The sequence below is a fragment of the Acomys minous genome (assembly GCF_964271855.1).
Source record: "Acomys minous genome assembly, chromosome: 2".
NCBI lineage: Eukaryota > Metazoa > Chordata > Mammalia > Rodentia > Muridae > Acomys > Acomys minous.
The window spans coordinates 145277096-145291433 of NC_140484.1; the positions used below are offsets into that span (position 1 = coordinate 145277096).

Genomic DNA, 14338 nt, shown 5'->3' on the forward strand with positions numbered 1-14338 from the left:
ACAGAGAACTGATTAATCTGCACCTATAGGACCAAAGGGCTGAATACAGGCACAATTAGAGGTGCCTTGGAGGAGGGCAGTGGGTAAAAGTTCCCACCTGGGCTATATTATAAAGTTTGGTATTTGACCTCACCCAAAAAATTAATATTTAAAAAAATCAATAGCTACCTGACAACCCTCCAATATCTGACAGCCCCAGAGAGGGACACTAAGGATGGATACAGGAGAGGGATTCAGTCTGACAGCACAGAGAGGAAGGCCAGGGTCCTGCTGCAGAGAAGGACTTCATCTCCCAAAGGGACGGACACATTCAGAAGGAGCAGGATTTCCCATGCCACTGAAAAGAGGTTTTCTGGGTGGTTAAACACTTAAAGGACACCTGAGAAACTTGTGGGCCCAGCCAGACCCCTGGAACCCAGCTCTGGCCTGTGAAGACTAAGTTAGGACACCCAGCTGAGGAGGGGAGAGCAGTCGCCTCAGACTTGGAGTATTTAACAGCTGCCGCAGGCTATGAGGACCTCTCTGCCCCTTAGCCATAGAACCCTACAGTCAGGGTTAGAGATGATCAAGGCTACAAGGGAGTACAAGGGCAAATGGAAATGATGTTTAAAGTTTACGTATTTGTTAAATATAATACAACATTATACATGAGACTGGGTAAGAGTATGGAAAGACAGCTTTGAAGCTCCTAGCGAGGCTAGGCAGAATATGCCCTCGCGCAAGGGCTTCGGGTTAGGAGAAAAGAGACCAGCTTTTAGCATTCAGGCTGTTTGCCACTTTTCAAAAGGCCTAAATATGCAGGAGCCATCCAGTCCCCACCCAAAGAAGCACCAACGGAAGCATCCATACCTCAATCTGTCTGTGGTTGTAAGAGTGGCCACCACCATGTTCAAAGGTGTCCAAATTCCTGCCCAAACGGTCACTTATGCCCTTTAGCCTTGGGTTAATTTGTGGGTGGGAGACATGACCCTTCTGTTTAATGGCATATTCAGAAAAAAAAAAGACAAAACATATTGTCAGAACTCATAAAACAACATGGAATTCAATGCAGGGTACAGACCCCTTCAAAGGATGGACCGCAGCCCTAGATCTGGCCTCTCTGCTGTACGGAAACTGGTCAGAGGAACAGCCAGTAACCATTTACTCCTGCCTGGAAATCTAGAAAGTACCACAGCACAGCTGCACAGCTGGGTGGGCGGGGAGAACTAGAGTGTGGTCACCAGGAAGGGTTTCTCTTAGATAGTCCTCTGCTGCTGGGAGCCCAGTGCTGGGAGTGTGCAAGGCAAACGTCTGTGGAGGAGAAGTAGCTTGCTGTCCTACTGTCCCAGCTGCCTCTAGTGGGGACAGCTTCATGCTGCCCAGGGGAAGCTTGTAACAAAACCTTCCCCAGTGTTGCAAAATTTCTTTTCTTATTGACTCAACTGAAAATGTTTAAAGTGTTTATTTGTCATTGTTTTTTTATTTTTGTACAATAGTGGCACACTTTTTATGTTCAAGTCTCACATGTGATAGCTACCCCAAAATACTGTCTGTCCATAAGCTCTTCCTTAGATTCAAAAGGAAAGCTCGGATAAAAAGTGTCTTTAAGGAACTTCGAACTGTGTGGAAATTTAACTTATCATGTATTTCTAAGTATTCTAATGCTAAAAATTTGCTCTTTTTTTCTGTACCACTGAAATCTATATTTAAATCGATTCACAGCTCTAGAAAAGGTGTTAGAAGTATGTAAAGGCCACCCAGACCTGTTCTAAATACCTCATTTCACTGTGAGGAACATAAGGTGCAAACAATTTTTTGGTCAGCCTCCAAACACGACTGTCTTGGTAAACAAGAGACACTGACCCAGAACTGATTTGGGCACCATGCCTACACTTTTAACCCTGGCAAGAACAAGGTCACGCTACAGACTCGGGAGCAGTGTGTTTATATTTTGCTAAATAATCAAAGTAGAAATAATGGCCCCTTATTCCATGAGCTGCAAGGAGGAAAGGGCCCAGCACTGCCTCTCGCCTAAAGCTGATGTGGAGAAGCTAATTTGTATATCTGTTCGTAATGGAAACACAGATGAAACGCTGACAGGGAAAAGGCTGACCCATGCAACAGCAACCACTAGCCTTAAAGAATGTAAAACTGTTAACTTGCCAAAAGGGAGCACACAGCACCAAATTGTGACATCAGGTTTCCTTTAGAAATGGCTAGAACTGGCACTTTTCTCTTCCATTTTCAGTATGCTAAGTACATAAGGTGTTAATTCTCTGGGCTGTGCTTAAACATTATTTAACATTCAGGCCACTGTTTAGAATACAGCTGGGTTGCAGGTTCGCACTAACGCACAGGCCCCTCTCCCACACTCTTTTCCTCCTGGCACTTACCTGGAGCTGTAAAGGGCTGAGTCCGGAAGCAGCAGCAGCTGCCATTGTTGACGGAATGAACTGTACGGGGTAGTTATCACCTGTCGGAGAGAACAATGCACACAGGTTTAGACAATGCACAGGGAATCGCAGCAGACAAGTATAAACATGGTCCTTGGATCGCCCGAGCTTTACAGCGTTGCCCTAAGCCCAAACATCTGCAGAAACAAAAGGCTTAGTTGGGCACGGGCTTGCGCTGCTGCCTCGGAACTTTTTGTTAACAGATAGCTGGTAGGCAAACTGGCAAAACATGAATGTGATGTTGAAAAAAATTAAATGTGCAATTCAAGCATGTTCACTCCACTACAAATCTTGTAATACATCATTTTTTTAAGAGTAGAAAAAAAATTCTTAAAGCCAGGCTGACACTCGGCACACTGTGAAAAGAGGCTTTTTTTCTCTTAGAGAAACAGAACAGTTTGGGCTTGGTAGGTAAAGTGGAATGCTGTTAGACTCCAAAAAAAAAAAAAAAAAAAAAAAAAAAAAAAAAAAAAGAAAGAAAGAAAGAAAAAGATTTTGTTAATGACTAGCCATAATGTTAAATTTTGTTTTATAAAAAGTAAAAAAAAAAAAGTTTTTTAAAATCCCCTTCAATTGACTAATCTACCTGTTGGCACTCTGAAATCCTAGCACCTCACTAACAATAGAAATCTGTGTCTTTTAGTTTAACCTTTAGTGCTAGCGCAGTAGAGCCTGGTGCCTGCACTGGTTGAACCATTTTTGTGATGATAAGTAAGTACATTTTTCATGGACTGTCTGCTAAGAAGCTAGGGGTGGGTGCTATTTATGCTACACAGTCAGGTGCTTCAAGCCCAAGCAAGGAGATAGAAATGCCTTCTGTGGCCTGAGAACGCAGGCCCTGGTGAGAGACTCAAAGAGCCAAGGGGACGTATTGCAATGGTGGTGAGTGAACTAAAAATTAATATTTGTGGACAAATCACACGGTATCAGTGATTTAATGTAGTGGCACTCTGGCTCCAGCTACTTATTTAAAGTCAGTGTTATGTGCTATCTCTAGGCTATATTTTAATAGGCCGCTCCCCCACACATTTTTGACATTTATAATAATCATCCTATTTTGCATGAACTTTTCCACACTGCACGCTGAATGTAATAATGAAGAGACATTGCAGGAAGAATTCCAGGCACTGAGGCTGTCAAATAGGAAGCAAGAGAACCTCTTGTTTTCTGTCTGCATGGATGCTAATACCTGCAGCTTGCCTGGTACCCTGCTTCCTTGGAACTCATCCTGCATGGATGCTAATACCCGCAGCTTGCCTGGTACCCTGCTTCCTTGGAACTCATCCTACTTGCCATGTAAAGTGCTACTCAGCTGGCCCAATGTAAATGTTAAGTCGCTTTCACTTTTAACAAATTGTTAGTTTCTGATCTGCGCGGTCTCTTTGCATCATATCCATAATACCTCATCAGCCCATTGAGCACAGTGTGCGCCTGTACACAGTCCAGTAACAATTGGCTTCTGATTGCAAACGGAGTGCTGCTACAATGCACTTGCTAACGCCATATTGTGCCGGTCTCCTATGGAGTAATGTTCAAAATATCTGATCTTGTTTTTTCCCTTCCATGAGGTTGATTTTCGTCTGCTCTACTCTATGAGCTTTTTGAAAAAGATAACTAGGCAAAATTATTTTTATAGTAAATGACTATCACTTTGTGCTTAAATAAGTCTACTGATCTTCTTGATATTTAAACTAAATTATCTGAAGAAAAAAATATCTTGATCTAAGCCAAATGGTAATTTTTTTGGTGGATATCTTATCAGCTTTAAAAAAAAATCCACAAATGATACTGAATTAATGATGTTTCAAAAATAGAGGGAAAAAAATTCCACCCATCAACAGGGACCTCCTCCCCAAACATTTTAAAGCTGTTCTTTCTTTAAATGTCATGCATTATTCATGCAACTCTACACCACAACCCCCTCCTGGAAGTTTAATACCAGTGGCTTTATTTGTACTAAAACATTTTTCATGTCAAACATATTTTAAAAAATCAAACTCTGAAAGAATTCCCCAGGGCACTCCTTCTCCGTAGCTGTCATGCCACTGTGCCGTGAAATAGTCGGCTTTTTACGTGGTTCCTGGCTTCCCAGCTAATTTATGGCTGTCTGTACCACACCCTGTAGTACTCTCCAGCTCACCTGCTGGCTACAAACAGCTTTCTTTCCACTGTTGACAAGCATATTTTCAAAATATTTTTAACCTTTCTGCAGGTTTGAATCTGCATATCTGAATAGATCTTCAGAAAGCTATTTCTTCAGAACCCATCATTGTATGAGTACAAAAGTCAAAATGAATACATTAGAGCAATGGAGTATGTCACCAAGGATAGAAGAGGGAGGCGGCAGAGGGGGATGAGGGTTAGCCGTACAAGGAAAAGATGTAAGAGGAGAGGGTTCTTAGGGCAACATGAGTTTAGTTTGTGTTAACAAAGTTACACGCTTCCTTCTACCCACTCTAATTTTCTTTCTAACAGTTGATCAAGAAAAGTTCGCAGTGGCTGACTTGGCAGGGAATCAGCCAACATGTTGCAGCAGTTTTTTTCAAATTTGTCTCTGGATGTGAAATGTTTGCATGAGGACCATTCCTTTTACATTTGTACAAAGGAAGAGGCAGCCTGTTGAAACAGGTTTGCTTTAGGCATGACTGTAATCTGGCCCCTGCTCCCTCAGGTCTAAGCAGACAGTCCCCAAACACCACTCTGAGAAGCAAGGGTCAGTCTCTAAGCCCATCTTCTGACCATCTAGCTATCCCTGCAGAGCAGACACAGAACAGAACTGAGGCCCATGCAAATGTGGCTGACACTGGCTTCATTCATCAGAACAGGCAACATTCCTCTGGCATCCGCTCTATACCAAGAGTCCCAAATGAGATGGGGGAAGAGAGTAAATTCTTAAATTTCCAGAGATACTGAGATGAAACCAAATCTTCATGCACACAATTAATCACTGGAGGAGGAGAACATATTACAAACCTAGAACACACTAGACACCTCCTAGAATATTCCCAGTGGGCACATTACATATACAAATCCTACTTTCTAGAAAGTCATTTAAAAATCAGAAAAATACAGTCAAAATCTAATGAGTAAAATTCTGTCCAACTATTTTCATTCTTTGGAGAGACAAGAGATTGGGAGAACCATAGATGTTGAGTTTTGTTTTGTTTTGTTTTGTTTTAATGATAGATATTACTATACTGTAAAAGTCATTTTGACTTGGGAGGAGTAGCAGGGAGAAAGAAAAGAAGATCAGAACTAGGAGCAAGGCCTCAGATTCTTCAGGAACTATATCAAGCTGAGAAGAAAGACTCCTGACTCATTTTCCACCCTCCAACATGGAAGAGCAATATGTTACATATTCTCAACTTCAAAAAGTATTATGGTGGCATCGTAAAATGTTGACAGACCTATGGGCCATATTTTCATGAGCTATCACTGTTCTTGTCACTATACAAAAGTTTCTAACTCAGACTTGAATGTGTCACTTTTGCACATCATTTCTTGGACCTCTGAGAGGATAAGGTATGCCCAGCCTTATCCCTGGGTGAGGCTGCATGGTAGCAAAGGTTTGAAAGTAGTATGTAGTATCTTTAAAACTCTAACACGGTACTTTCAATTGTTTAGGTCACAAAAAAATAGGAAACATTAAGATATACATTGCTGAGATCAGCTTATTCTCATTTCTCCTGCTAAAATTCTCTTATACTCATCAGATACTATTACAAGTGAAAATATTTTGAGCTTAGTTCTATTTACTTATTTAACTATCACATATATGGTCCTGCATGCCTTTTAAAAAGCTAAGAACCATGGGCCATATTTATCCCTTCATTTATTTTGTGGCTAAATCTTAGACCCTTGGACAATTATCTGAAAATCATGACATTTTCAGGATGGCAATTAAGTAAGTGAATACGAATGAACAGACACATCCCATATCCATAACAAATGAACTCAACTCACAACTCAAAGCTTATGCCTAAGGACAGCTCATCTGTGACAAGCTCTCCACACATGAGAAAACACAGGAGAGAAATGTTGATGTTCATGACACAGGTTGCTTTACACAGATGAGGATCTCTTCCAGCTGGGCCTCAGCACTCACACTGAGCCCAGAGGCACTGGTGGGAGTGCTGCAGACATGCTTCCATTCTAGATATGTGGGCCCAAGTAATCAATGTTCCAGAGTTGGTGATATACCTCTACTATGGGACATCCTGGAGGACAGTGGCAACTGGCTTTATAAGATATTCATATAAGCTCACATGTAAAATTATTTTTTAAACAAAAAATAAAAATTAGAGTTCCTTAAGATCATATCCGTTTAGACTATGTACCAAAAGCATGAAATATCCATTCAGAGAACTTCAGTCTGAATGCTGATGCCAGCATTTTTGAGATGTGAAGCCTTAGAAAACTTAACTAACACTTAAATTCAGTTTATTCTTTTCATTTATTAAAACAGAATACCATGTATCCCTACTTATGTCTTATGGTTGTTATAAAAATTCATGTGATTACTCACACACATGGGTTATCTTGGCAATCAAATGGTATGCAACAAGAGAAGCATCAGCTAACAACTGCAAGCATTGTATGTCAGCCAATTAAACAACTCAGAAAAAAAAAACAGAAAACACAAAAACTACCTAACTGCTCAAGCACAGATAGAAAATTCTCAACAGACCTATAACAAATAGAGAGATTGAATTAGTAATCAAAGCTCCGAACAAAGAGATGCCTGAACTAGAAAGGTTCCCCAGAATTCTGTCAAATGCTGAAGGCTTTATGCCGATCCTTCATAAACTCTTCCAAAAAATAAAAGAAAGCAGATCTTCTCTATTCTACGAGGCCCCAAATACCTTGATGACAGATAAGTATGTCACAGGAAAAGAAAATTTTAAATCAATATCCTTTATGTAAGCACAATATCCTTAAGAAAACAAGCAAATTCAATCTAACAGAAAATTGAAAGCAGTATTTGTCATAACAAGTAGGATTTATCCCAGAAATTATAAGTTGGTTTAATCTGAACAAATCAGTGAAAAATATTTCAATAATAGAACAAAAGTATAGGTGGGGAGTTCTGCACGATCATCTCAAAATTATACAGAGAACATATTAAACCATTCCATGACAACTCTCAGAACTATGAGTAAAAGAAAAACTCAAAATTAGCAAGAGTTAAAGATTACCAGCTAACACCACACTCAATGGCAAAACCTAAAAGTGTTGCCTCTAACATCAGGAGCAGGACAACAATACCCATTTCACTGCTGTCACTCATCACCATCTTGAAAGCTCCATCTAGTACTACTACACAAGGAAAAATATGGAAAAATAGCCACACTGGAAGAAAAAAAAATCTATTTTAGAAAACACACACACACATGGATTAACACACAAAAGCTCAATTTAGCTATTTGTGCCAGGAATAAATATGAAATAAACCAAAAGGAAATTAAGAAAAAAATCCCATTTATATTCCTGCCTCAAAGAATTTAACACTTGGGTATAAATGTAACCAAAGAGGTGGAAAGAGTTACACTCTGAAAACTATAAAGCACTGTTAAAATAAATTGCCTAAGTGTCCACCAACTCAAAAATGGGAAAATGTGACACACACAATAGAACACTAATAAACCATAAGAGGATGAAAGTGTGTCACTCATGACAACATGCATGAAGCTGGCGGTCTTTGTGTTAAGCGAAATAAACCAGGGCACAGAAGGGCATGTTGCACACGCACCTGTGCATATGTAGTGCTCAGCTGATCTTATAGAGATTGAAGGTAGAACAGCAGTTGTCAGAGGTTCGGGCAAGCTTGAAGGGGAGAAGGCCTGAGGACAGGCTGATCAGTAGACACTTAACTAAGACCCAGTCAGGACAGTGTGACCTGGCTGCACTGCCCAATGACGGCAGGTCATGGTAATGAGGTGCTACATATTTCAGAAAGAATTTTAAGTGTCTTAGCATTTAAAAAAAATTCCAAATGCTTGAGAAGACTGGCAGGCTTACCTTGATTGAACATTGTATGATCTATGAACATATCAAAACATACACCATGGGGGACACCATACGTACATACAGTCTTCATTTGTCTTAGATATAGTTTACTTCAATTTAAAAAAAAAAAAACAAAAGAAGAAATAAAGGCAGCCTTGCGGGCACAGAGGAAGGGGACTCAGGCTATCCTGCTGAGGCCTGATAGGCCGTGGTCAGGTGGTAGGGGAGGAGGGCCCCCCCATCAACCGACTAGGGGAGGGAATAGGACAGAAGAGGAGGAGAGTGTGGAAACAGGAAGATATGAACAAGGGGGGTAACAATAGGGATGTAATGTGATTAAATTATAAAAATTAAAAAATAATAAAATAAAATGGTACCACCACAAAAAAGTAAAGACAGAAATACACAGAAAGAAGTAGTTGAAGCCACGCGTGGTGGCGCATGCCTTTAATCCCAGCACTCGGGAGGCAGAGGCAGGTGGATCTCTGTGAGATCAAGGCCAGCCTGGTCTACAAAGCGAGTCCAGGACAGAGAAACAAACCCTGTCTCAAAAAACCAAACCAAAAAAAAAAAAAAAAAAACCCAAGAAAATAAAACAAACAAACCCCCAAAAGTATCTATATTGACAAGAAGATAACATTATTAGATGTTAATAGTATTCAAAGAAACCCACATACTCAGGGGAATCCCTATCAACAACCCCTTTTACAAAATGGAAGAAGCAGTCCTTAGGCTCAAACTACAAGGATCCCACAAGACTGCAATGATCTTCCAAGAGATGAGTAACAGCAGAAGACTAGCACCTCACCATTTACACAGAGCTACAGTAGGAAGCACAGCACTTCACTGGCATAGAGACAGGTTAGCCAGCACAGCAGAGCAGACAGCTCAGAGATAAACCCTCACACACACATTTAATCTACTTTTGAGAAGTTGCCACACCATCAAAAGAGGGTGGTCTTCTTAACAAATGGTGTGAGGGCCACTGGATGCCCACTTGCAAAGGACATGGATGTCTAATGTGTACGTTTTGTGTACAGCTTTCTCTTTCATGGCTGCTGTATAGTCAGCGTTAGGTGCTAGCATGGAAGAAGGAGTACATGTAGGGTCCAGGAGCAAGCACACATCCTGCTCTTAGAATTTCTGAGGAAAAGGCACGGGTGATGGTAGGGCATGATGGTTTTAAACTCCCAAATACATGTGACAGTGGTCAGCTGCCTCATCCCTGGAATGCAAAGCAGGCTAGACATGATTTTGCTTTTCAGGCAAGCCAGCCCTGTTCTGAGAAACATACTAGCAGCCGTGAAAGGGGTTTCTCCTTTGATTTCTAGCATCCATGTGGAAGTGTGTTCACTAACTCCTTGGTCATTGCGTCTCTGTCTCACAATGTGAACAAACAGAGTAACTAATGTCTGGGCCTTAGGTTTGTGGCCCCAATGAGTCCCTACCTAGGAAAATGTCTCTAATGATTAGAGCAATTTAAGAATAAAATCGAGAGGTCAGAAGCTAGTAAAGCTACTTCTAGAGAGGCCAGGCTGAGGGATGCCCCCTGAAGCCATGCCCTGCATCCTGGCAGAACACCTCCTCGCCTATTTGGAGGTGGGAGACCTATGTGATGTGCGCCATCACATTTTCCAGAGATACAGGTCAGGTCACCTGCAGGGGGATAAAGACTCAGAGCCCTAAATGTGCTGTGACACTGTTCTAACAGAGGATCCAAAATGGCCAACTTCAAGAAGCAGCGAGTGTCACTCAACTATGGTCCTTGCTTCTGACAGTCAGGAAAGTTGTTCGACCAGCTAAATCAGTTTACTCAGATGACAAACACCAAGAAAATATGGCTGATCATAGAAGAGTGGAGGAAGTAAAAAGAGAGGGTTTTATATTCTATTTTGTAAGGACCAAGGAAGCAACTTGTCCCTCTTCTCCCTGGGGGACTAAGCTTTGAATGCAAGTTGCTGTCTTCCGACTGTGCCTCTCAAATCTAGGAGTTGCTCACATACATTTCAAGTGAAGTGACCATGATTCAGTTTGGAGCAAAATGTTTGCTTGTCCGAACTCTAAGCCAATGGTTTTCCCCAACTTCTGTGATGACCAAAGGCTGCGCTACTTAGTTTCACAAATCTGTGACTTCTCTACTCATAGCTTAAGTGTGTATACTTTTAATCCACTTCACACGTAATTTTTATCTATAATAAAGATTAGATTATCAAAAGTACCAAAGGACTTAAAATTCAGATTAAATTATTTGGTATAAACTTGGGGTTATTAGAAAATACTCTGGGAAAGCAGTTTGCCTGTGACTGAGAATCTTCCTACAGATCCAGCCCCAATGTGCTGCCCTTAGCAGGTTTAGCCAGCCTAACCAAACATAGCTTTGCTACCCAAAGATACAACTTCAAGTTCACTGAAAGTCACTAAATCCTGTGCCTGTCCACACCTTCTCACTTACATGGTACAGCCTCATCCACACCTTTGGGGGAGAAACAACTTTAGTTCACTGGACACATAGCAGTATCTACACCGTGAGAAATTATGCCATTGCTGCAGTAAAATAACTATGGTCAGAAAACCAGGCCCAAGTATGGTTTGGAGCTGGGGAAAACACTAATGGAAAGACTGTTAAACAGACAATGTGTGTGCATAGTTTACTGAAAGAGTTCCCAAGACTGGGCCAGGGGTGCCAGCTCAGAGTCAAGATGGAACAATTAACTTAGCTTTCATGTTCAAAATGAAGTTACCATAAAGGACTAACTCAGAGTGGGGGCACTGATGAACATATGCTCTCTTATAGTGAGTGCAAAGGCCAACTTTATGCAGTGGGTAACTTCCAGAAACCCCACCGGATACAGGCCCAGGACCCCTAGTCTAAATGTGGAAAACAGCAGTATATCAGATTTTAGAGTATTTGCATAGACTTACTGATGAAGAAAATTGATATAAAATGCTTTAAAAGCTGTAACTTTTCAGCATCACTGTGACACACACTGTTTCTGATTTCAGAGCACTTTCATTTTGAAATGCGAGACGCTTCCCCCTTGACTCATTTGTGCCTGAAGGCATTTTAATCAGCCCTTCGATGGACCAGTCCCTTAGAGCTGGCATCCCTAGGACCATCTGAGCTGCCCCAGATTCCTTTCTTACAGGAAGGGACTTCCCTCCCGAACACAGAGAAGCATGCGTGGTCAGAAGCAGTTACAACTCTAGGTTTGCTTCGAGGCTGTTTCACCAGCTGCTCTAGAATGTCAGGGCGGTGGTTTATATCTGAGGCCTAGGAATATTAAAATGTCTTTGTTCATGCTTGAGCCACATAGGCAAAGAAACTGCTGCCCTCAGATTGGCTAGGTGGTTCATATAGTCAGGCTAATATGTTAAAAAGAACTTGACACAGAAATTATTAATGAGCAGAACAAGGTCACTGCCTCTGAGCTGGGGTCACTTACAAAAAAGGCCCAAATGAAATTGAGGTTGGCTTCTGTGTACTTGGCTATTTTCTTATATTGGATTCCTTTGGCAACCTATCTTTAAACATTTAAAGCCATGTTTACAAGGAGGCTCTGAAAGAGCTTCAAACCATTATGCCCCTAATTGAATTCCCCAGGAGTCCAGTAAACTCAGAGGAAAAGAGAAAAATCATAACATTTGCTAAATCATCTCAAAGCATATTTCTCTACAAGGTTATGTGACCTGCTTTTTTTTTTCTGAGGTTCAAGGATGAATGAAGAATATCACTGAATGCTTCATTATTTAGACCAAAATAAAAAAGAACTTTACCCATTAGTGGTGAGTTAATTAAATCAGCAGTTTAAACTTTTCCCCAAAAGAAATATTACAAAATATAAAATAACAGTAGCATTTTCTGCTCTATGTGACCAGTTTCCTGGTGTGCGAAGGCTCGAGGCGGGGCTGGGGGTGGGGGAAGGGTAATTGCGGACAACCGAACACGTGGTTATTAGTGAAGGTGTGAGAGAGGGACAAGAACCTCACAGGATTTCCTATGTGAGTTCAAAACAAACTCAAATGAGAGAAGAGAAAGGAGAAGCTCTAAGACAGGTTAGTTAGTTGTTACAATGGCTCCCCAGCTCTTGTTTGACTTTAAAATGTGCTGTTACGGTGTTTTTAGCCATAGCTCCCTTGTCTGCCCGTGTTTGTTGTGGCTACTAAGCAAAGCCATGTGGGCCCTCGCGTTTCCGAGCATGTGCCGCCGCGGCTCTCCACTTACCTGGCTTGTACGTTATTCCAGGGGGGAAGAGGAAGCCCTGCTGGGCGGCAGCAGCTGCTGCCAGGGTCCGCTGGTCATGTGGGAAAATTGGGATCATGAGCGGAGGCATGTGTCCCTGAACCTGCTAAACAGAAGAGAGCCTGTGATCAGACAGGGAGCAGATGTTGCCAAGAAGCCTTTGTTTTCCATTCTGGAGGGTGCTCTGGTGCCCACACAGCCACCCACCGCTAACGCCTTTCCAGATCCGGAGCTGAGAAAATTCAGGCAAACTCCACCTAAGGCCTCTCCTTAGATGCCGTCACACACCAGTGCATGGCTTCACCATAGACTGACCACACCCCTGCCTCCACCACGAGGTGGTTAGGGACCTTCTTCTTTCTTGTCTTTCTCACCTTCTTTCTCAAAAGAAAGAACAGGAAAGCTAAGTGTTCTTCTTTTCTCTCGCCCTGTGGGTGAAAGGTTCTGCCTTCTCCCCTGCATCGCATCCTAAGCGTCATTGTGAAAACAGGACTTCGTATCCTTGGCCAGAAAGTAAAGTATAATTGTTATATATTCCAGAAGCTGTGTCTCCCTGCTTGAGGAGCTTCTTCCAAAGCCTCGTGCATTATATTAAATGCATAGCGCTTCAGATTTAAGGCTACTATATCTTGGCGCCCAATTAAACTAATATCCTTTGCCATACACACCTCGATGTAACATATAAATTGCTTGTCAGCTTTATGCACTGCCATGTAGCTCAGTAATTATGGAGTTGTATCCACTGAGCAACTCATAATAAATCCTACTATATCAGATTTCATTTGACCTCAATAAACGTATCAAAGACCACAAAAATGCAAAGGAGAAAAATATTCACTCTACATCAGTATTTGTACTTCATATAAAGGAAATCAGAGCTATGACAGAATCATGCTCCTGAAAATCACTTTTTAATTCCCTAGCTCTTTTCTTCACTCTAGCATGCCGCCCTGGTTCCAGCATAGCCGGGCAGGAAGGCTTTGTCCAGGCTTTTAGGGCATGATTCCACAGGATGAGCTATGGGGACTTTCCTCATTTAAAGATCAGGGCAAAGATGCGTCAAAAGGCACGGTCTTTCAGTTCAGACAGGTCTATGACTTTTTAGTAGCACAAAATGACTACATTATACACTATTAAAATATGTTTGCTGCAATTCTACAAACCCCCAAATGCTTCCTGTCTAAATTCCTGAATCTCTTCTTTAGGCAAAATTCCACGTAAGAGTGGCTGCCCTGTCTAAATGACCAGCCTGCCTTCTCCTGCCCCGACCCTTCGCAGTCAGGGGCATCGTGCAAACGCTTCATGTGGGTCTGAGAGGTTTCATTTGCCAACAGTCTTCCTCTGGGGAATGCCCTAAGATGTGGGTTAATAAAGGGCAAGCAAAAAATAAACACTTTACAGTATTTTTCTGAATTCATTTCTCAGGAAAATCAACTTATAATAAAAAGGTCTTTGTGCAATTACTACCTTGCCAGTGGGGCGTGAAGGAAACTAGCTTTGAGCAGCTATTTCTTGTATTTTAGCTGAGGTAAGCCCAAGCTTTGTACATGGGAGAACAGACTTTGCTGGCTTAACCTGGAGCTGAGCCTCTAGTGCCCGCATCTCACCTACAGCTGGGAAGAAAAGCACCAGGTTTGCGATTCAACCCCAGTTTGCTATG

At 41.7% G+C, this 14338-nt stretch overlaps 1 protein-coding gene across 15 annotated transcripts in view; it reads right to left on the minus strand.

Moving 5' to 3' along the window:
• Nucleotides 1-14338, minus strand: part of SOX6 (SRY-box transcription factor 6) — a 602500-nt gene that overhangs the window by 105285 nt on the left and 482877 nt on the right. For 13 of the 15 annotated variants that reach the window (XM_084771677.1, XM_084771678.1, XM_084771679.1 and 10 more), the window contains 3 exons: nt 12661-12784; nt 2373-2452; nt 850-972 (listed from right to left, as the gene is read on the minus strand). In XM_084771677.1, coding sequence (XP_084627803.1) covers nt 850-972; nt 2373-2452; nt 12661-12784 — 327 coding nt within the window. The remainder of the gene's footprint in view (nt 1-849; nt 973-2372; nt 2453-12660; nt 12785-14338) is intronic. The other 2 variants (XM_084771676.1, XM_084771675.1) reach the window with 2 other exon arrangements.